This window comes from Lissotriton helveticus, chromosome 4_1 (assembly GCF_964261635.1).
Source record: "Lissotriton helveticus chromosome 4_1, aLisHel1.1, whole genome shotgun sequence".
Classification (NCBI taxonomy): Eukaryota; Metazoa; Chordata; class Amphibia; order Caudata; family Salamandridae; genus Lissotriton; species Lissotriton helveticus.
In genome coordinates, this window is record NC_136063.1 from 1,900,348,021 (window position 1) to 1,900,372,499 (window position 24,479).

Sequence of the window (24,479 nt, forward strand, 5' to 3'; positions counted from 1 at the left end):
GTATTTTCTGGGTTAACTTTCGGTGGATACTTACACTCTTTTCTCCAATGCCCTATCCTGCCGCAATTATGACATGGATATTTCTTCTTTAGCTCCTCTATCTTTCCTGTTAATTTTGGTTTACTGAAATTTCCCTTTATTCTGTTCTCCTTCTGCACTTTTATTTTCCAATTGAGCTACTTGATGTTCTGCAACTTTCACTTGTGCCCAAATCGCTTACTCTTTAAACTTTTTTTGTTTTACCTCGTTTTCATCACTACAGTATTTTGCATGTCTTAAGACTTCATCAACTGAGCAGGATTGCCACCCCATCAAATTATGCTTAATCATGACCCCTATTTCTGGTCTTAATCCAAACACAAAGCGATATACAAAATGACTCATATCTTTTTCATTTAACTCCTCATATCCACTGTACTGTTTAAACACTAATAACAGTCTCTCATAAAATGCATGAACTGATTCTTTTGCATATTGCAATGTTCTGTCAATTTTTACCCAATCTGTCTCTTTTGGTGGGATTTTATTTTTCAAAAACACTATTTCTTGTTCATATTTTAGCATTACTTCAGGTCCAGGAGCACCTGTTACTTTATCTTGTGGATATTCAGTTTTAGGCCAATCCACAGTGATTTTAGAACTGCTGGTACCACTATGTCAAACAGTCCATCTAAATCTTCCCATAATACCTTTGAAACTTTCACAAATCGATCTACTTGTCGATACCACTTTACTGGTTTTCCTCTTAATCTGGGAAAATCATTCGTAAATGTTAATATGTCCTGTCTAGTCCAAGGAACATGTACATATCCTCCTCCTGGTATTTCTGTCATAGGAAATTCTTTTACCACAGCTTCCTTTTCTCTTACTGGGAATGCCAATGTTGATTTATCATTGTTTTCCTCTCTTTCCTTGCCCATATTATTTTCCACTTATCAATGTCTCCCCATTTTCTCAACAACACAATCAATTCTTTTATTTGAGGTGTTCTTCCTGCTGTATTCATATTCTCAATGTCCTTTTCTATGAAATCCACTCCATAGGGTTTCTGCAACACTTTATATTTTGTAAAATCTACATCAATTTCACTTGCTAACCCTTCAAATTGGTCATGCATATTTTTGGTTTTCCAAGTAATGCTTTTTCACATAAACATCAATTCATCATCTTGGAAAGTTTTCAATCTATCTGTTCCAATTGTTCCAATTATTAATTCCTCCATATCAATTTTTAGTCTAGCTACATCTAATGTTTTTGGTTAATTTTCCTTTACTTTCAAAGTTTTGATACAATCACTTAATTCCTGCTCTGATGGTCCTACTGGGGTTTGTGACAAATCAATTTTCTCTATACTTTTCTCAGGAGTCATGGAATCAGATTCCGCACCTGTTGGAAACTTATACGCAATACTTTGATGGAAAGTTAAATCGGGCAGTATCATATGACTAGTACGCCTAACTTCTGACAAATCTGGATAAACTTTTTCCTTCACTTTTTGCAAACTCTGATTCAAAGGAATAGTTAAAGACGGTTCTTTTTTTTTCTGATTCTCAAACACTGGAATTACAGGACCTATTGTTACTGGAACAGTTACAACTTCTATATTTTAGTGAGTTCTTGTATCTTTTCAGTTAATTAATTTGTTGAACGTATATATTCAGAAGTACTTGGTTGTTCTTCAATTTGCCTCTCTATTCTGACCACATTTTTCCTTGTTTCATCGCTTGGCTTAGGTGTACCAGTAAATCTGATTTCTATTAATGGAGCATTGGAATCGTATGTCATTTCTACTCTTTCCGGAAGATCTCTGATATTTGAAAATTGCCTTGGAGTTTCTGCAAACCTATCCTCCATTGGTGGAGCATTTGGGGTCGTACTTATAGAACGTGGTTGATATGGTGGTGGTCTTCTATTTAATATCTCCTCCAGCACTGTATCCTCTGATTCACAATCCTCATTACCTTTTCTTCCTATCTCCACATTATTTCTCTTTTCCATGCATTTTCGTCCTACCCGTTTATCAACCATTCTAACTGGATACATCCCGTCACACATATTAGCATTTCTCCATCTCCACATTATATTGTCATGAGTTTCTCTCCATAATCTACGAAATCTATTCTTTGGTCCTATATAGTCCTCAAACCTTTCTCACTCCAAATCATGCATCTCATCTTCCCACTCAGCTAATGCTTCAAACTGAGTCGGTCTAGGTCTTGGTTCAAGCTTCATCATCTTGTCTCTCAAATGTCTTAACACTGCAAGACTGAAAGATCCTACTTCTGGGAAAGCTAATGCACCGTTACGTTACGTTACGTTAAAAGTATTTATACCGCGCACGTTCACCAACGGCTTCATGGCGCTCTTGACATAACGGCAGCTAAGGTGGAGGAATTTACTGAAATGCTGACTGAAATAGGTAGGTTTTTAAAAGTCTGTGGAAATGATCGTAGTTAGAGCAGAGGCGGAGTGCAGTTGGAAAAGAGTTCCAAGTAATGGGGGCCATAGCAGAGAAACTCAGACCACCGTGCTTCTTGCGTCTGGTTTTGGGAATAACAAGAAGATTGAGAGTTGCAGAGCGAAGGTCTCTATGAGGGACATACCGTGTCAAGCAGGAAGTAATGAATGCAGGGGCTAAGTCAGACAAGGCTTTAAAGGTGATACAGCCCAGTTTGAAGGTGCAACGTTTAATGATAGGGAGCCAGTGGAGGCTACGCAGAAGAGGGGTGACATGTTGATATTTTGGCTGGCAAAAGATCAAACGGGCTGCCTGATTCTGAATAAGTTGTAACCGGTGGAGATGGATTAATGGAATTCCGGCGTACAACGTGTTAGCATAGTCAAGTCTGCACCATCATATTTGGTATATCTCGCCCAATTCTCTAACCATACACATGTATGGTAGCCATATTTTGTCATCCTGTATGATGCAGGCATTTTAGGCGGAGGCAGCAATTTTCCCTCTCTTGTCTCAATTATCTTATCCTTTTTAAACACATTTTTCAATTTTTGAAACCACAAAGATTGTTCTCTCTCCACTCCATTATAAAAATAAATTTTTCTGTTAATTTCCTGTCTTTCAAACGATCGCGGACTCTACCGTAAACTGCTTCGTAATACCAGCCTATTTGAGCGCGGTTCACACTGACGCACCAATTAGAACAAGATACATTTCATTAGTGCTCAACCAATTATTTCGCTGCTTTCACTGATGCACCAAACAGCCCTTACTTCGTCTTGGTCACGCGGACCAATCCCAGCGTGATAACTTTGACGTCAGCCCTGCTTTGGCTTCTGCAGCTTTGACTGACCCCTCATTTACAAAATTTATCGGCACACTGTATTTACACTTTTATATAGCAAAAATCAGTTAGTAACCACATAAAACAACTCAATTTGCCTATTTCGCTAAAACCAAAGTGATAGTTTCCTCAATCACACAAGTATTCTGTATTTCCAGTACACAGCGCTTACCTCCTCTCTACCACAGAATTTTACTTTTGCCGATAAAGTAGCATTTCCCTCTACCTTGCCCTTCTCTCAAGCTTAGGTTAAACTTTATTACTCTCTCCAGGTAGAGTTTTAAGACAGAATACGCAATGATCCCTATACTCAGACCCAAGATTTCACAGGTTGCCCTCGCTATACATTCACCACTTTTACACGTAAAGGTCCCTAAACTTGTAACATACGACGATGTCACCACTTTGAAACAGACTATGTGATATGCGACTTCACTTCCCACACTTCCTCTGCCTGCAGACAGAGTGACCAGCTTCCCGGAAGCCTTTTCCAGACTACATATAACGCAATACAAACTCAACAGATGTTAGTTATAAATTCTGTACATTAATATTCCATATACTCTACTCTATACATCATATATCCTAGTTAACCTATAGCAACCTATGCTCTGCTACCATGTAATTAACTGATGCCGCGCGATTCCAGAAATTCTCTGTAAACCCATCACCTTAACCCAAGGAGCTAATCACACATTACTCATCAGTGGGGCCCATAACACTGTGAGTCACTCATACACACATTTACCCTGCTCCCAGGATTTGGTGAAGACCAAATGAGAGTTGCTGGATTATAGCGGAGTGTCTAAAACTAAATTTCATACATTATTTACATCTGCAGTTTATTTCTGATACCATGGTTATGATTTAAGAAAAACTATTTTAACACCCCACCATTATTTGTCAATGGATCAGCTAGTAAAAGTTAACTAAAGGACAACAAGACTGGCTTAATTCTCCATTTATTTAACCGTTATCTTTTAATTAGAATTACATTATTTAAACATTAATAACCTAGAAGAAAAAGTTTTAAGATTCAAAAATACATTTATTAGCATGACAATTTAAAATAAGAAAAGTTTCATATTACCAAATTTTTGAAATGCAGACATCAGTATAAGGACAGAATAGTTCCCAATGAACGCCTCTCTATCTCTCTCTCGATGCTCCCCTCTGAAAGGGCTCCGCACCCATTCAAAAGTTAAAGTTCAGAAAAATTCAAAGTCCCTGCGCCATAGGAAAAGTTGCGCAGACCGACAGCATGTCGGGGTGCAAAGATAAAATTGGAAAAGCACGCTTCTTTCATCGTCCCAAATGTCCTCTTTTATACCCTTTTTCACTAACTTATCTATCTAAAAGTTGTAACTTTGGGGTCTTAGACTGTCCATGATTGGTCACTTTGAGGGGTGGATGAGCATCACCTTATTGTTCAATTTCCGCAAAGTCATCGTTATAATTTAGAAAATAAGGTTTCTATTGTTCATATCATTCCTCTTCCGCTTGTTTTCCTTTAATTTGTTATTTGATGCCCTATTCCCACGTTCATGATGATGACATTCGAAAAAGTTGGCATCCATTCCAATATGTAGGCCACACTGTCCTGGACCCATTCTGCACAGGCACAGGCTGCTCGCGCTTCTCCTCTCACAACATCCCTCATGCGTGCTTCATCGCAAACTCGAAGTTGGGGGTCAGCCTCCATCTTTTTAGGCCACATAGGCCACATTTAGGAACTATTATAGAAACAAACACAAATAAACGTAAATTTAAGAAATAAAGCCCTTCTGTTTACCTCCCCCCATACTAATAGTATCCCAATTAGTCGTTACCTAGCATTAAGCAACATATAGGCATGGTTTACTTACCAATCTTCATTATTTATGCCACAAATAAACAGACAAAAAGCCCATTCATGCAATTTTCTATTCGATTACGGCAAATGCGTACAGTTTGAACATAGTACATGACACAATTAGTAGATTATGGTTTGCAATTACATGCAATTTAGTATCCCACGTGTGTTTGTGTATGTGCATTCTATTCTATGTTGGTTAATTTCAAAACCACACGATTAATTAATATTACTGTTATGGAGAAGTGACTTCACAAGGGGTATACAAAAATGTTTGTTTTCAACCTTGCTCAACATGCCAAAATCTCACCGACCCATTTGCAGAAACTCCCTTTCAATAGTCATCCTGGATACTGTGTAGTTTTGGGCCTTCCCTCCACCACAACTCCAAGACATTAGGGCTTTGAGTAGATGGTCACGGTTGGCTGTTTGATCTCTTAGGCTATAAATGTTACCTGAAAATGTAAAATATTAAAAACTTCGGTTCTACTGAATTATGTCATTTTTGGTGTCAAGTAATTTATTAACTTTAACTCTATTTTTCCAAAGTGGTGTGGGATTTTCCTTGTTTTGTTTTCATTTTATTACTGTTTGTGTGCTGCATAAATACTTAGCACATTGCCTCTATGTTAAGCCTGACAGCTTTTGTGCCAGGCTTCCAGAGGGTAAGCACAGGTTAACTTAGTGACTTTTTGGTTCACCCTGATTAGGATTGTGGTCCGATTTCTCCGCCCTGTATTGAGATTGGGCAATAAGATGAGGTCATCAAAAACAAATGGAAGCTATCCCTCGTCAGCAGGGCTCGCATGAGAGTTTCAACAACAGGATCAGAACTAATGGTGATATTTAAAAATAAAGTAGTTTAACCGCTGTTATTTGGCAGCGTGCAACAACAAAAAGATGTACACACATTAATTTATGTGAGTTACTGAAAGTCCTGTGTTAAGTCCCAACAAGTTCACGATCTACCAAAATAAGTTGTTCTCGACAATTTGGGTATTATCTGGAAACTTACTGTATCCTCGTGCTGTATACTGAATCTACAGGTGAACATTGTGAAATGGAACACTGTGACAACCTTAACCTCTGGTGTGGAAAACTAGGAGGAGTTCTAGAGATACCACAACACAGCAGGATGCCATTTGGGTATAACTAGCCCCAGTTAGGAATATTGACGAGGTCTCTAACTACTGCATTGGGAAGTATGTATGGGCAGTTATGCATTGAATACATTATGCGATATACAGAATACATTCTCTGATATACAGAATACATTGTTTGGACAAAGGTTCAATGAAGGCCCATGATATTTAAATGTATTTTTTATTCTACTCAAGAACCGTTTTGAAGCATAATGTAAATAAACAGTGAATATTTCCAAAATGTCAAACAGCTACTAAATTCTGATAAAAGCAAACTATAGCATTCATTTAACCTGTTTACCGCGGCTGTTATTTTGGCGCAGTGCGGGCGTTCTAAGGAGTGGGCGGGGCCGCGTCGACCGTTGGACGTTTGCAGCACCAGCCAGGAAGTGCTCGCGACGGCCAACGGGAGCACGGAAGGGGTTAATTCCTTAAAGAGAATGGTATATATTTGCTTTGACGATTTTAAACCACTTTTCATTTCTGTTTAGGGCGTGTTTCTCCTTCACCTTCTCAGGAAAGTCTGAATTCTTCCAAGTCAGATACTGATGCTGGGGTATGTTAAACAGCTGTACAATCATTATACAGTATATGAAAATAAGGTACAACGTTGGGTAAAAAAGCATATGTATAAGGGGTATTTAGCAAATAAGCCTCATAGTGCATGATTTCATTTGTGTAGATCAGCTGACAATTATTTTTGTGTCTGTTGCGAACAATTCATAAGTTTAGTGCCATAAATAAAACAAATGGTAGCGTTTGAGGAGAATCTGTTAACCTTACCCAGCGTTTTGAATTGAGAGCATCCATTTATTGCCGCAGCGAATATTTAGTTATAAAACTCTTCTTGACATGTGCAGATTTGTGATTGATTGTTCCGAATTTGTAGTCGTTTTGTTCATATTAACTTGTTAATGTATCAGTTATTTATGGAAACAATTTGAGACAAGACTTGCATATCAACGAAATTAAAGCATGCGGGGTATCACTTGCTAAAATAGGTTGTTTGGCATTAAAGTGACAATTAAAAAATCAGAAGGGGCGGCTACTGAATGGGTGTGCGGGGAGAGCGGAGGGAGGGGATTAAAAATACATTTAAAAAAACACTTAACCTGGATGCGGCCGACCGCCGCCTTTCCTCCATCCTCTCGTCCTCCTCCAAGCTTCTGTGGAAGCAGGTAGCACCCAGGCTCTCCTGAGCCAATCACAACGCTGCAGTGCAGTGCAGTGTTGTGATTGGTCTGAGCGCTGTGGTTCGGTGCTCAGGCAGGGAATGGAACCCTGGGCATGTTCTCCAGCCAGGCTTGTAATGCAGCCTGGGTGGGGAACTTCCAAAGTGCGCCTGAATGTTTGCCTGGCCCCAGAGAGTTGGCCAAACATTAATTCCCACCTAGGAGGGTGCCACAACTCCTTACCCAGCCTCTAAACAGCCCAGCCCCTCCCCTTCCCCAAAGAACGAGACATTACGTTTAAATGAAATGATAATCTTAAGTTATCATTTTTTTCCCATTTTTTTATTGCTCACTCAGTGAGCAGTAGGCGGAGGAGCCGCCACTGTTAAAAGTGCATGCATTGCTATAAAGTGCACAAACTATAATTCATTTTCGCGTGTTTGTTCCTCCATACAAATTGTTAAAGGTGAAATTTAGTATCCAATTTCTTTTATCATTGAAATTGCAAATGCTGAGGGAGTAGTTAACCTGTGCTCAAGGACTAGGACCATAATTGTTGGAATAATCCATTCTTTGAGTTGAAGGTGGGCAATAAGATTAGTGTCTAGGCATGATAAAGAGAATGAAGTAAAGAAATAATTGGAGAGTGCTTAATATAGGGCCAAATGTTGTGTTTGTTTTAGAAGAGAAGATTTACTAGATAAAGAAGGGAGTTATGGGTGGGATAGAAAACCACCTGCAATGGGTGATAATATTCTCCGGATGGACCAAATTGTCAGTGTAGGCACCCACTCCCCTTATTGTTTTGGCCAGACCCTGGGGCCGATATTGGCCCAAGGAGGGAGCTGCATGTCCCCCTCCTAAATCATAAATCCAGAGAGCCCCAGGGTATGGGGTCCGCAAGACTAAATTGGCTGGGGGGGGGGGCATATGTCCCTCTCCTTCTCATTTCTGATGGCATGGCCCTGGGAGTTGGGGGTCCCTGGAGCCTAAACCTGCCTAGTGGGGGCTGCCTGCATCCATCCCCATTTACTATGTGGATAGGCCCTCGGGAATGGGGGCTCCAGTGCTGTAATTGGCCTGGGGATGGGTTGTTACTTGGCCCCTCAAGGTTGCGTGCTTATGGGAGGTTGGCCACAAAGCCTGGCCATAGACCATACCCTGCAGCCAACCCCCATGCCACGCACAGCCTTCGGTCTTATGCGGCGTGGAGTTGGATGCATGCGGCCAACTCCACACATGGCCTTTGCCCATGCACAAACGCTGGTTTTGGTGTCTATAGGGTGTTGGGGGCAGGGCCTGGCCGCAGGCCCCATCGCCAACCTCCTGCCACGCAAGGCATTTGAGGGTTAATAATTCACAGTAAAAAAGGTTACAGGGATGTTATAGTTAGGAAATAAAATCTTAAAAGCCTTAGAAATTCACCACCCAAAAATAAATAGTGAATATATATATACATACACACACACACACATACACTGAAATCATACCCTCTCCTTCATGTGTTGTACTCACAGCAAAAGCATTGTGGAGAAGTGTGGCTCAATGGTTAGAGCGGCAGACCCTGATGCAGACGTCTGGCCCGGACCAGGGTTCAATTCCCACCTTGGGCTCAATTTCCTCTGACCTGATAATTCTCACCTCGGTGCCTATTCTAAGCATGGGTCCCACTCTGCAACTCTGGGCAATAGCTTGCTTAATATCCACAACGGCCCCAACAGCGCTAGGATGCCTGGCTTCACCTTGGGGGTGCCCAGGAGTGGGCACTTCACAGGGAAAGGCCAGGAAGGGTTCCACAGCGGTATGTGTACAACGCCTTGAGATCCCTTTGGGGGTGATACGTGCGCTATATAAGCTATATACAGTTACATTTTTATTTATTGGCGTTTTGTTACTATTGTTCCCTTCAGCTTCATACAAAAAGATACATTCAAGGTTATCTGCTCCTGTCTTAATTCGTTCATATAGGGAAATTAAGGGGGCTGTGTTTGCCATTTAGTAACATACAATGGCACTGTACCTGCCGCCGCAGGGATTTATTTCCTACTTAAAGTATCTCTAGTAATGACCTAAAGTACTGCAACCTGGCACTGAAAGGACTTCTCTAATTCAAGAGGAACAAACTTGTAGCAGCTTGTTTTACTGTACCTGTGTGGAATGCTTTTCAAGCACTTGTGGCTGACTCAAGAGGGACATCTGGTGGTAACTTCAATACTGCATCTTTGTCCAGGACATGTAAAGTGCAATGTGTTTGAGTACATTCTTGAATAATGTTGTCAGTTTCTCTCCTGAGGAATAATAATAAAGTTATTTATAGCGCACCTCGTTATTTGGACTGAAGTGTACCCGTGCTCAAATTTCACTCTCTGGCACCTATGGGGCTCTCTCCTGAAATGTCCTTTAGGTCTGTCTAAATAGACATGTTTTGAGTTTCTTTTGAAAGGCTAATTTATTGCTCTGACTACCTGAGGCAAGGCATTCCAATATTTAAATGCCAACAAACTGAAAGTGCATTCTCCTAAGCGTGCTCTTTTCACAGTAGGTAGGGCGGCTAAAGAGGCCCCTGCAGACCTTAGACTTCTGCCTGGTAGGTAGGGTGTGACAAGAGAATGCAAATAAAAAGGCCCTTTACCATTCAGGATTCTGTGACAGTAACACATGGCTTTAAAAGACACACTCTTGCACAGTAGCAGCCTGTGCAATTTAGCAAGAGCTGGGCCTGTAGGCGTTCGCCTCAGGAGTTCGAGCATTAGATGAGCTGCCGCATTCTTCGCCCTCTGTAGTCTCTGCAATCTAACATGTGAGACTTCAGATACAACACATTGTATCTGAAAGAAACAGGTTAGTATTAGATTCCTTACCTTACCTTAGAATATCCCCAGGCGTCAGTCTGGATCCGGAAACTTTTGCGTAGCAGTACCCCTGCGCGTCGGTAGGCGTCGTCTGCAGGCGTCCCCTGCGGCTCCGCGTCCGTCGTTGGCGTCGTGCGCCGTGATGACGTCGCTGGAGTATATAGACGCCGCCTCCGCGCGCTGACGTCAGTTCTTCTTTTTTCCGCGCCAGTTAGCGCAGATCCGAAGAGCAGTACTCCGGTCTTTTGACCAAAGTTTTTGATTACTATCTAACTCTTAAGGTGCCGGTAGGATGCCCGGTTTTAAGAATTGTGACGGGTGTGACCGCACGATGTCGGTCACGGACCACCACCGACTCTGCCTCCGGTGCCTGGGCGCGGACCACGACGTGGACTCCTGCGTCGACTGCCGGGCCTTGACGAGTAAGGCTAGACGGGAGCGGTCCCGCAAGCTACTCGAGCTCCGGGTGTCGGACCCGCGTCGAGAGCGGTCCCGGTCCGGCCGGAGGTCGAGGGAGCGGTCGAGGGAACGGTCGCGGAGCCACCACGAGCGCTCCGGAAGTCGTCACCATTCCTCTGGTTCCTCAGGTAAGAGACACAAGAAGTCGGGGCGTCGTCATCGTACCCCCGACTCCCCCCGACGCTCGCGCGATGCGGCCGGGGGTTCGGGTGGCCCCACCCCCGCGGCTCCGCGTGGGTCGCCGGCGCTGCCTGCTCCATACCCGACGGTCCCTGGGCAAGGCGCGTCGCGCGAGGAGATAGAGGAGTTCCTCATGGCCATGAGGGCACTGTCTCCTCCGACGGGGCCTACGGCGCCTGCGGGCCCGGTGGTCCCGTCCGGGGGCCCGAGCGGTTCGGGTGCTCCTGCCCCGACGCCGTCGGGTGCTCCGGCCCCGACGCCGCCGCCGGCTCCGGCCCCGGCGCCGCTGGGCCCTTCAGGGTCGACGCCGGCTGGTCCGCCGGCCTCTCCGGCGCCGATTCCATCGGGGCAACCCATGGTGCCGCCTCCGCGCGGCGCCGGGACTCCGACGCCGGCTCCGGCTGGCGTCGGGGCTCCGGCGCCGGCTCCGGGCGGCTCCATCCCCATTCCTTCTCCTACTCCGGACGCGGAGTCGGACCGGCGTCGGACGAGTCCGGCGCCGATGGGGCCCATTGACCCCGAGGAGCCGGTCTACATCGTTGACTCTGAATATGGTGAGGATGCAGATTATGGAGAGGGTTGGGAGGGGTCTGAGGACCCTCTGTCACGCGAGTGTCAGTACGACGTGGACTGGACAGGTGACTTGGGTGACGCCAGTGGTCTGGACGACTCTCCTAACCCTGGCTTTGTCTCGCCTCCTACTGTGGCTTCGGAGGCTGGGGCTGCTTATTCAGTGGTGTTGATGAGGGCTGCCAAGGCTTTACACCTTGAGCTCCCCGTCGCGGTCGTGAGGCCTAACATCCTCACTGAGGTCTTCAAACCGCAGTCATGCCCACAGGAGCCACTGCTGCCGTTCAATGAAGCCTTGACAGACGTTCTTTTGGGCACGTGGTCCAGGCCCGCTTCAGGTTCGCCTGTTGATAGGAACGTGGCCAGACGCCACCGTCCGTGTCCGGACGACCCCAAGTTCCTGTCCACCCATCCCACCCCTGAGAGTCTGGTGATCCAGGCCTCTACTTCCCAGACCGCATTTCCGTCGGCTCCGCCCGACCGGGAATCAAAGAGGTACGACCAGTATGGGAAGAAGGTCTTCTCGTCCCTGAGTTTGGGACTGCGGTCTTGCAACACCTCGTGCCTCTTGGGCCGCTACACCCACTCTCTGTGGGATACGGTCGCGGAGTGTCTGCCAGAATGCCCGCAGGAGGTACGGGCGAAGCTCGGCAAGGCTATGATTGAAGGCCGAGACGCAGCACGATATTCCATCAGGTGTGGTCTTGATACGACCGACTCGCTGGGCAGAGCGATGTCCACGACGGTGGCGATTCGTCGCCACGCCTGGCTGATATCCGCCAACTTTTCGGCGGATGTCCAAAATACTTTGATGGACATGCCGTTCGATGGCAGTCGCTTGTTTGGCGACAAAGCGGACCACGCGCTGGAGCGCTTCAAGGACTCCAGGGTCACAGCCAAGTCCTTGGGTCTCTCGACCCAGCGCCAGCAAACGGGTTCGTTTCGCTCCTTTCGTGGCCACGGAAGGGGCGGTCCCACACGTGCTGCCAGCCACGCACCGCAGAATACTTCTCAACGCGGTGGCGGCCGTGGATTCCGCCGTGGAGGCGGTCGGGGACAACGGCGAGGTCAGGCCACACCTCCCCCCACAGCATCAGCCTCCAAATCCTCCTAGTCCGAGCTTTCAGGCCCATGTGACGCCAGTGGGTGGCAGGGTTCGCCATCACCACTCTCGCTGGCGCACCATCACATCGGACAGGTGGGTGCTGCAGCTCGTCCGAAGGGGCTACTCCCTCCCCTTCGAGAGCACTCCTCCAGCCATGCCACCGCAGAACCACCGTGTGTCGGGGGACCACTTGACACTTCTGCAGGAGGAAGTTACGGCCCTCTTGGCCAAGGGGGCCATCGAGCGCGTTCCTGGGCCAGAAGTAGGGTGTGGTTGCTATTCCCACTACTTTCTGGTTCCCAAGAAGGACAAGGGGGGCCTGCGTCCTATCTTGGATCTACGGACCGTCAACGGCTTCCTCCGGAAGGAGAAGTTCAAGATGTTGACTTTGGCTCAGGTCTTGGCTGCTCTAGACCCGCGAGACTGGATGGTGGCGTTGGACTTGCAGGATGCGTATTTTCACATCCCTGTCCTGCCGGCCCACCGGCGTTACCTGCGGTTCACGGTAGGCCACGAGCACTTTCAGTTTATCGTGCTCCGATTCAGCCTTACCAGCGCCCCACGGGTGTTCACGAAAGTGATGGCGGTGGTCGCAGCTCATCTGCGCCGGTTAGGGGTTTCAGTCTTCCCCTACCTCGACGACTGGTTGTTGAAGGCGGGCTCGCCCCAGACAGTCGTCCACCACCTTCAGATGACGGCAGACCTCCTGCACGAGCTGGGGTTTTCCATCAATGTGCCGAAATCACACCTGTGTCCCTCTCAAAAGCTCCTTTTCATCGGAGCGGTTCTCGACTCGGCGCAGTTTCGGGTTTATCCTCCGGAACGGCGGGTCCGGGATATACAGGCTTTGATTCCCATCTTTCAGCCGTTATCCCGGGTTTCGGTCAGGTTGACGCTGCGGCTGCTGGGGCTGATGGCTTCCTGCATCCTTCTGGTGCATCACGCCCGGTGGCGGATGCGGGCTCTGCAGTGGGACCTGAAGTTTCAGTGGGCCCAGCATCAAGGCAACCTATCCGACCATGTCCTGATCTCGGAGGGCACTGCGAGACAGTTGCAGTGGTGGCTTACGGACCGTGATTGGGTCAGAGGCAGATCCCTCTCCCTTCCCCAACCGGAGCACGTAGTTGTGACGGACGCGTCCCTCCAGGGCTGGGGAGGCCACTTGGGAGAGGCGGAGATCAGAGGCATCTGGTCTCCGGCGGAGTCCCGGCTCCATATCAACATGTTGGAGCTGCGGGCGATTCGCCTAGCACTGAAGGCATTCCTCCCCTTTGTCAACGGGAGTGTAGTGCAGGTGTTCACGGACAACACAACCGGGGTCGTGGACCCTTTGCCAGGAGGCTCTGCGTCTCTGGCAATGGCTGGAACGTCAGGGCGTGACTCTGACGGTTCAACACCTGGCAGGTTCTCTGAACGCCAGGGCGGACGAACTCAGCTGTCGGTGCTCGGTGGATCACGAATGGCGTCTGAACTCGGACGTGGTGAAAGGCCTCTTTCTGCAATGGGGAGAGCCTTGGTTAGATCTATTCGCCACAGAAGAGAACGCGCAATGTCATCAGTTCTGCGCGTTGGAGTTTCCAAGACGGCACTCGCACGGCGACGCCTTTCGGCGCGAGTGGAGCTGCGGTCTGTTGTATGCCTTTCCGCCTATACCACTTCTGCCCAGAGTGCTGAAGAAGATCAGGTGCGACCGGGCCCAAGTTATCCTTGTGGCTCCGGACTGGGCTCGAAGGTACTGGTATCCCGAGCTACTCAGCATGTCAGTCGGTCCCTCGATCCGCCTGCCCCTTCGGGAGGACCTTCTGTCGCAGCAGCAGGGGACGGTCCTCCACCCGAACCTGTCCAGTCTCCACCTCCATGCGTGGAGATTGAGCGGCGACAGTTGAGGCCATTTGACTTGCCTCCTGAAGTCTGTGATGTGATTCTGGCAGCCAGGCGTCCCTCCACAAAGTCGGTATACGCCTGCCGGTGGAACAGATTTGTGGCATGGTGCACAGCAAAGGCTGTGGACCCTCTCTCTGCCCCTCTTTCCGAGGTTCTCCTCTTTCTTCTCTCTCTTGCCCAGCAGGGCTCTGCTCTGGGCACTATCAAGGGCTACCTTTCTGCCCTTTCGGCCTTTCTAAGGCTGCCTGATCAACCTTCTTTGTTCAAGTCCCCTATTGTAACTAGATTCTTGAAGGGCATCACGCACATGTATCCACCTGTTCCGTTCGTGATGCCTCAGTGGGACTTGAACCTGGTTCTGACCTTCTTGATGTGCGCTCCCTTTGAGCCACTTCATTCCTGTCCTCTCCGTCTCCTGACTTTAAAGACGGCCTTCCTGGTTGCCATCACCTCTGCCAGGAGAGTGAGTGAGCTCCAGGCTCTTTCTGTCAAACCTCCTTTCCTGTCCATTCATCCAGACAAGGTGGTTCTACGAACTAGACCTTCTTTCCTGCCCAAAGTAGTCTCTGCTTTTCACATCGGGCAGTCCATCACCCTCCCCTCCTTCTTCCCGCCTCCGCATCCTTCAAAGGATGAAGAGCGGCTCCATCGTCTGGACCCAAAACGTGCGCTTTCATTTTATATGGATCGCACACGCCAGTTCCGGGTGGATGACCAACTGTTTGTTGGCTACGTGGGTGCGAAGAAGGGACGGGCGGTACATAAACGGACCATCTCTCGGTGGGTCGTTCTGTGCATCAAAGCGTGCTACTCTTTGGCTCGGAAGGAGCCTCCTGTTGGGCTGAGAGCCCATTCCACTCGGGCCACGGCGGCTACTACTGCCCTGGGCCGGGGAGTCCCTTTGCAGGACATTTGCCAGGCGGCTACGTGGGCCTCGCTGCACACCTTTGCGAGGCACTACTGCCTGGACAGTCAAGTCCGGAGGGATGGCTTCTTTGGCCGTTCGGTCCTCCAGGACTTTCTGGTGTAGGTTTGTATTGGTTCGCAGACCCACCACCGGGGTTGGTATTGCTGGGGTATCTATTCTAAGGTAAGGAATCTAATACTAACCTGTTTCTTTCAGATGAACAAGTTACTTACCTTCGGTAACGATATATCTGTAAGAAACAGTAGTTAGTATTAGATTCCTTACCGCCCCACCCATCCTCCCCGTTCTGCGAACTGATACCTAGGGTTAAGGACATCCCTTTCAGGGCCCTAGTTTCAAATGGCACCAGTGTTGGTTCTCACGTGGCTCTGCGTGTTCTGGCGCGGAAAAGCTATGTGCAAAGAACTGACGTCAGCGCGCGGAGGCGGCGTCTATATACTCCAGCGACGTCATCACGGCGCACGACGCCAACGACGGACGCGGAGCCGCAGGGGACGCCTGCAGACGACGCCTACCGACGCGCAGGGGTACTGCTACGCAAAAGTTTCCGAATCCAGACTGACGCCTGGGGATATTCTAAGGTAAGGAATCTAATACTAACTACTGTTTCTTACAGATATATCGTTACCGAAGGTAAGTAACTTGTTCAATAGTCCAGTAACATTATCAGCGCCGGACTACTGACTTTCCGGTGGCTTCTGGTAGAAACAACAAGATATTTTTCAGGGGTTTCAGAATCCCAAAATATTTCCCCGCTAGGCTGGTGACCTGATTGTCGAACAACAGGAAGCCGCCTAGTGCACACGTGTCGAGTGAACGCCGACGGTTGTCCTAATATTGTTAAATAATACGAAGAGAACCGGAGACAACTTACAGAAGGAGTTAGTCGCGACGTTTTTATCCTTGACCTCGTGGCTGGTAGGAGACACAGTGGCCACTTGAGGTTGTGAAGACTGGGTGTCCAATGCAGTGGCTATAAAGTTAATGCCCTGAAGAAATTGCCACAAAACTATATGGCAATGAAACATGTCGGCAAGTAGAGTATGGCTAGATAGGTAGTAGCCGCACTCGCTTTTTTATTATACAAACCAGCACGAGAAAACTAGAATAAAAATGTCCGTATCTGTGCTGTTTGTATCTTGTATGTTGTGTTACACTATTGACTGTTGTTTGTGTTTTTCCACTGCACTGTCTTACAAACACCTGTTTTGTTTGTTTTTGGATTCATTTTCATTTAAAGCTTGATGGTGCCAATGATGAGAACAGGGCAATCCTGGTGAGTACCTGCCAGGTTCCCCAATAGTGGTGTGCCCTTGAGGTGCCATCTCGCTCACACACATTTTTTCCACATAGACACTTGGGTGGGTGTTGTTTGGGTCTCACAACTGTCTTACAAAGGGACAGGGCTTTTTTAGGTCAGGCACGACGTTGATGTAACCTCTACCCCAAAATCCTTTAAAGAGGGGAGTTGGTTGTAATTTTTTGCAACGTGTGGTGCATCGATAAAAGAAATTGAAAAGAGTGCCTGTTAGACCTGTCTGGCTTTTTGCGTAGTCCCTCCCATTTATTATTTATTTTGTCCCCATTTTGCCCCTCATGCCCTTATTAATTTTTGTGTTCACTAGATTTTTTTTAAGGTGTTCTTTCCCCCTTCTTAGTCTTTCACCTCAGGCCTAGAGGCCTTTTCTGACAGGGAAATTGCTGGAGTCACAAAATGGTGGCTACCAACTGTCTCAACTGTCATACCCAGAACCTGTCCCATAGAGTAGAATAGGGCGTTCCAGAACCTTCTGGTCCCTTTGGACTTCTGAGGGTCAGCCTATAAAAGGCGGAATGCTGGTCAGCCATTTTGTCTTCCTGAGAGAGTCAGCTGGAGGACAGGCTGTAGCTTAAGGTGGGGGTAGGCTAGTCAGAGGTTTGGACCTATTGATTCACCACCCGTCCTCCCTTGGGTTATTTGTCCTATCCCTGCTGCGTTGAATGGCTGGAGACCCTGGGCGCCTGACTAACCCCTAGCTTAAAGATAGTGGGGTGTAAACAGGAGAAGGAGACTGTGGCGCTGTGGAGCGCAGTCCTCTGCCCAGTGGAAGGAACTCTGAAAGAATAACCCTCATCCCTTGACACCAGCCTCCATTCAGTGTTGAGTGGTAAAAGGACTTTGTAGGGCTAGGAAGTGGGAGCTGAAGTGAGAAGAGATCCAGCGCTGTTCCTACCTTCCTGGGTGTGGGGGAAGGCTTGTGCCCCTGTGTCCCAGAAGATCCTGGCCGGACGTGCAGTCAGCTGATCCCCTGATTTCCTTGGGAACTGACGAGGGGTGAGGGGTGCCGGTTTCTTTGAGGCAGCGCCGCCTCGGCTGTGAGCGAGACCCCGGGGGCGCCTACCGCGCTTCAGACGCATTGCCTGCAGCGCCCCGGTTGTCAAGGGAAAGTGAAGGCACCTTCGCGCATGCCCAATACGTCGCAGCCATCCCCTCAGGAGGGGCCTAGGACCGAGCAGGCCCGTGTGGAAAGCGTCCTTCCTGGGAGCGGGCGCTGTGTGAGGCAGCACCAACGCGAGCGCTACCGCGCATGTCAGCGAGAGTAGTGGCCCCGCCGATCATCACGGAGGAGCGCCGGCTGCCTCAGCAGCCAGAGTGAGTGTCCCGCCTTCTCCCTCTGCTCGCGCGCCACACGGAGGAGCTGGCCGAGCAAGGAGGGGGAAGCTGAGGGGCCCGGTGGCGGCCTGGGGGTATTGAGAAATCGGCCTACCTTCCGCTCGAGCGCCAAGCAGAGGAGCTGGCCCGAGTGGGGAGGGAGAGCAGGGGAGCTTTGAAAAGCAAGAAAGCCCTTGCCACACTCGATACTTTGGCCATATCGGCTGTTTTCCCCCATTACTTCTGGCGCAGGACGATTCCAGCATCGACAATTACAAGTAAGGAGGTAAACACGTGGGGGAGTGACTTCCACAAGATTAACTGGTGTCATAGATTGAGACTCTGGCCCCGGGAGTACAGCGTCCATGAGGAATCCCTGACAGGGCTTTATTGAAAGCTGATTCAAGTGGTTATAACCAATTCTTCTTTAACAAGCTAAGAAGGGGAATTGTAGAGCCATCCATGTAAAGGAAATTGCTTACCTGATCTAACATAAGTGCTGATCTTGCCTCTTTTAAAGTAATGCTGTAATGAGAGATGCTATAGAGTAAAGCAGAGTACAGTAAATGCATAACTGAGCTATTGAAGTATAAGAGTTACCTGCCAGTTTTGGTTAAGAGGTCTGACTAAATGTAATGTACTGTAAATGCTGGTTGTGAATGTTTTAGAACTTAAAAGTGTAGTTAATGCTTCCATGACAAACTGAAGTGCCTAAATTGTAAATTTTGAAACCAAAGAGCAGAGTATATTATTTTTATAAACCAGTACATATTTTTCCAACAAATTGGTGTAGTGTCCTTTTTAAGTGTTACTGCGTGGATTTACTGCTGGGTGGTCTGCAACCTTCACACTTGTGCCTCTAGAATTGCATGTCTTACCCTAGGCCAGGCTACCCTAGGTGACCTGACATCCCAGGTTCCAACAGTGCCTATTTGGACTAGGTCATGATTGTTGAAATGACACCAAGTAGAGGACCAGATTGATAGTTACTTCCCTGAAATAAGAACCTCAGTTTTTCTGGCATTTAGTTTAAGGCAGCTATGGTTCATCCACTCAGCCTGTTCTGAAAACAGGATCCCAGCAGAGCTGCAGTGCCACTTTCATTCTGAGACTGAGTGATAACAAGCTGTGTATCATTGGTGTAAAACACAGTGTTATAGCCATAATGCTCGATAATATCAGCTAGGGGGTGCATGTACAGATTGAACAACGTGGGGCTCAGCGAGGTGGAAAAACCTAAAATATAAAAGGTTTTTGAGTCACCTGGAAGGTGCGATTCTGTAAAAAAGATGCAAGCCACTGCAAAGCCTTACCTCGGATGCTGTGATTTCACAGCCGTTCAAGCAGAAAGCTGTGGGACATGGTATTGAAGGCCGCACTGAGATCCAGCATTATCAGTGATGCAGTGATTCTATGTTGAACTGTGGGCAGAACTCCAACTCGGTATCATTAAGCACTTCTGTAGCTTAAATGAAGCTCATCAGTTGTTTATTTATATGTTTCTCAGCCACTTTAGAAAAGAAGTGAAGCAGGGAAATGGGCCTACAATTTTCCGGCTTCACGGGATCCAGTTGGGACATTTTTTAGGAGTGGGACTATGATAGCATGTTTGCAGCTCCCAGGGACCTGACCTAACTCGAAGGAGTTGTTAAGTAGGTCACAGAGCACTGGCTATTATGCCTTCATCCCTCGTTCCAAAGGGTGAGGCAGGATCGGGTGGTGATCCTGATTTAACCTCTATCAACAGAGGAAGGAGATCCTCAGTGGTTAGGGAATTAAATATGGAAAGTCCTACCCCCACAGCACCTGGTTCAAACCAGACTTCAAGACATAGGGCATCTCTGACTGCCTCTGGGAAAGTAGCATAGATAGAGGTGACTTTGTCAGAGAAAAAATGAGCGAAAGAGTTACTACTATCTATTGAGGGAATAACAGATGCTGATACACGGTCCAAAGAGGATAGTGATTTCACAATTGAAAACAATTCCCAAGAAGAGCTATGAGCTTGCTCATTTTTTTCTGCAAAGAAATGGCGGCTTGTAGCCGTGGTCGGTTTGTGGTATTCCTTCAATGCTCCACGATATTTTATCTTTATTATTATGGTTGTAATTTCTGCTACAAATACAAACATTGTTTGCAGGTCTTTTTTTACCAAAATAACTCCAAACCATTCCGCCGTAGGTTTAGTGCGTCTGACCTAGTGATTTATGATGGGTGTGATTTTGTTAAGCGCCCTGTTATCCATACCTCCAGTTGTGCATTGGCTATGACTACGCAGTCCCGCAAGATAGGATTGTTCTCTGCCAACACCTCTGTAAAAGCAGTAGGGATAACCTTGGCCCATTTCCATATCTTCACCTGTTTGCCTGCGTTAGATGTTTGTGTTGGTGTAGTCTGAGAAACCTGAACAGAAATGGCTCCATGGTCAGACCAAATAAGAGGAATAGGTGGATCCACTACCAGTCTGGTACAGTTAGAAAAAATGGGATCCAGCGTATGTCCCAATCTATGTGTAGAGGCACATACCAACTGAGTAAACTGAAGGGCTCTCAGGTTCCGTCCTCAAGCTGAAGGTTAAGATCAGCTATAACATTTGAGAGAGCGAAGGCAACATTTTGCCAAATCGGTTTTCAAAGTAAAAGCTGCTCCCGAAGGGCGATAGGTTGGAAGCCCTGCTAGAGTAAAATTGTTGGATGAAGCGAGACTGGAAAAGGCTACCTCACTGCCTACAGACAAGTGCTTTCTCTGCAGATGTACAAGGAATAGTCTGTTTAAAAATGATAGCTATCCCACCTCCCCTTGAGTCTGCCCATCAGGCCTGATTATCGCATAGCTGTGGGGGATAGCAGTAAGCACATTAGGAGCCGAACTTTCTGTTAACCATGTCTCAGTTAAGAAAATGGTGTCTGGCTGATGGTCAATTGGCTCTAATTGATGCTTTACTTAAGAACGGCAGCTAAGCAAGTAACAGCGCCCCATAAGAGTGGATGGCAAAACCACACATCCCCTTTGTGGTGCTGACATCGGAGTCATGAACGTGAACCTGCACTTACCGAACCCAAAATCTCTTGAATAGGTCCAGAGAGTGGCAGCAATCTCTCAAAATAGTAGGAATCAATTGCAATAGCTGCAGAGAGGTGTAGTGCCTGATGGAAGACCCAAAACGACCAGGGTTCCTGGGTCATGGCACCATACAGGTGCAGACGGGCTTGTCTTAGGTGCACCTTTGGCGTGCCTGCATCGGCTATTTATGTGGACTATTGGGCATCAACTAAACTGCTAACCCACAATATGGCGGCCAGTCAACCAGGAAGTGTGGCAGGTGCAGAAAAGCTTTCTCTGCGCTAACAGCCCCGAGAGGCTGCGGTGGACCAGAAAGCATGACTGCGCAATTTAAAAGTACACAATAAACAAAAGGAAGTACATTTCACATGGCACACAGCAAAAGTAATGGCTTTAAAAATCAGGAGTTTGCCTGATCTGAGACTGCGCATCCATGCTGGCATGGGCTATTTAAGAGTAGACTATTGGGTACTAACTAAACCGCTAACACACAATATGCAGCAAGTCAACCAGCAAGTGTGGCAGGTACCGAATTTTTCTCTGTGCAAACAGCCCAGAGAGACTGTGGCAGACCGGAAAATGTGACACTGCAAGTTAATAGTACACAATAAGCAAAATGAAGTACATTTCACACAGCACACAACCGACGTAATGGCTTTAAAAATCATGAACTTGTCTCCTTTTTCCAAAACCGAGTCCACTGATGTAAAGCCCACATTGAATAACTTTTTTTTTTATTCTTTCCAATACCTTGTCTGCTCTTTGGTTATGGACATGAGTGACTCGGAAGGGCATGTTTAATACATAATCCTATACTTCATGATCCCAATTGCTGTTATGCTGTTAAAACACAAGTTCAATAGTTCATTGCTTGCTGTTTGTTTGCTTAGTCTAATAATCTTTGGTGCTGATAATGTGAGTAATTTTGCCCTTCTAAACAATTGACTGTGCCTGTCATTGGTTCTGCGTAGATAGGAATTTGCCCACTTCTTGTTTCTTAGTAGGGCAACAGAGTTATAGAAATGTACCCTCTTATTGCTCCTTAGCAATGCAACAGAGTTAGAAGCTCGCCCCAAAACAAAAATTCATCTTGATTCATCCTTTTTCCCCCTCTGCATCGGTCCTCTCTGCCTTCGTCTTTTCAAAGTTGTTTTTTTTTTAGGCCAGATTTTGTAATTCGGTTGTGGAAATAAAGAATAGAAGGAATGCCATTTACGCAGTGGCTGAGGACTGTTTAGAAGGTCTAAGACTGACAGCAGAGTTACAGATCCTTGGAGTCCAAAAACGAGTTCAACTTGAATGACGTAATGGACAGAGGGTATTTCGCACAGGCTACCTCTCCCCTCCAAGTCCAAACATGGACACAATTCTAACCAAGCCCCCAAGTAGTATTCATATGAACGCAACCCATAAACATTAACTTTCATGTAATATGGAACCTTTGAGTTTTATGTCTCTCCTGCAAAGCTATTAAGATATCCCTAATTGCTGTACCGATCAATACATTTTACCATGTGGGGGACTCTATACTCACCAAGGAGACCCATCAGTTAGCAGGAACCAACCCACAAACATAAGTGTGCTAATTGGCAACTACTGCCACCATGGTTGTCAAAGGTTTACAGTTATCTTTCCTGTTTCTTTTCTGTGCTTACACATACAAGTGAAATCTCAAAAGCAAGTATCTAGTGTCAATCCATTGAGGCTATTAATCTATCTTCAATAATAAAAAGCATCAATGACACTACTTTCACGCAAAATGTGCAAATAAAGAATCTTATAAAAATCTCACTGAATTTCATAAACCTAAAAGCACGGAAGGAATGACTGACTTAAATATTTACTAACAAACTGTCACACCATTGCAGAGCCAAAGCAGGCATGTTGAACTCCTGTTTAAAACAAATGAAAACCACCAGCACCAACCAATTTCCAACAATTCCGTCTAAGGGTAGGCTAACCCAGCCTCTGTATTCCCTCAAACAACTACCACAAAGTGAATTTATGGATCTGGTCAAAGCAACCAGGCTGTTTGGCTGCCCTTCTAAACCTTGTCCACTACAGATCTTCAAGAACATTCTTTTAGCTACCTCTGCTTCCACGCCAGTAAGAAAAGTAATCAATAATTCTTTAACTACAGGAGTCTTTCCCTTTATAGTTGGGTGAACCAAATACAGTGGCGGAGGCACAACAAGATTTCTTGGAGTATCTGAGACCTTGCTTAACCTGGAACTTATCTTGCCAGTAATCTGTAAAATTATGTACAATTTAGCTTGTGTTCCTGCTCTATTCCAACTTGTTATTGCTGTCCAACCCTCCTGCACCAAGAACAAAACATAGTACCACTTACAGAGTCTGCCCTGCAGATACTAGAGCTCCTACCTTATTGATGTTGTGAGTGAGTGCTACGAGAGTGACTATGATGTGCATATTTTCAGCAGCAAGGTTTGGGTAAGGCTGAGCGTTGAGTCTAGACTTTCATGGTCACACTCCAACACAGTGCACCAAGGTAACAATTTACCAAGTCCTCTGTCTTTTCAAGGCCGCGTTCTCTTGCTTACCTGAGGGACTTGTTTTAGGGCACACACACCACACCTGTTTAGAGAAATTGTCCCTTTGTATGTGCTACTTCCTCAGGCCTTCCCAAAACCATCTTCCCTACCATCTTGGGTTTCTAAAGTTTCCAAACAGCCTTTTGAACCTCGGAGCATTGTTACTTTCCCTACCTGGAGCGCTTACTTTGTCCACTATCAAGTGCTTTGTGATCCTGTTGAATAAATGTTGTGTTCATACAGAAATAGTTTTATCCTCGGGCTAAAGAAACCGCAGGCGCCAAAAATGCTGATGCTCAGCCTGCATCCCAAACTGGGACATGGTTGAACAGCCTTGGGCATATCAAACAATCAACCATCCTAGTAGGTTCATTACAGTCTTAGGGGGACTTGGCCTCTGCCATGTGTAGGGGCAACTGGGCAATAACATCACTCAGTAGATACTTGTCATATTTAGATCACACACCCATATGTTGATGCATTTCTACGGTTCTCACAACCATTTAGTGAATACTGTGCTGTATGCACCTCTCCTCCAAAGGAGTCGTTGCTTTGCTATCACCTCTTCCTTTGCAAAATTAGAAGGTGCCCTGGAGAGTCAGAAGCCTTGAAAGACCTCTTTGTACTTTACCTGTCGAAGGAATACACATGAGCGGTCTCACCTGAACTCTAACTAGGTTTTAACCCCTTGAGGAAGGAAAGGGGGGGGCAGCGTGGCACCGCCATGCTCGTGACGGAACCACGCCGTCATGAGCCATGGGCACGCTGTGCTCATGACGGCGTGGT

General features: G+C 46.9%; 1 protein-coding gene across 2 annotated transcripts in view; it reads left to right on the forward strand.

The window, feature by feature from the left end:
- Positions 1–24,479, forward strand: part of WDR44 (WD repeat domain 44) — a 543,349-nt gene that overhangs the window by 344,693 nt on the left and 174,177 nt on the right. For both annotated transcript variants that reach the window (XM_078688542.1, XM_078688543.1), the window contains one exon: positions 6,788–6,852. In XM_078688542.1, the coding sequence (XP_078544668.1) occupies positions 6,788–6,852 (65 nt within the window). The remainder of the gene's footprint in view (positions 1–6,787; positions 6,853–24,479) is intronic.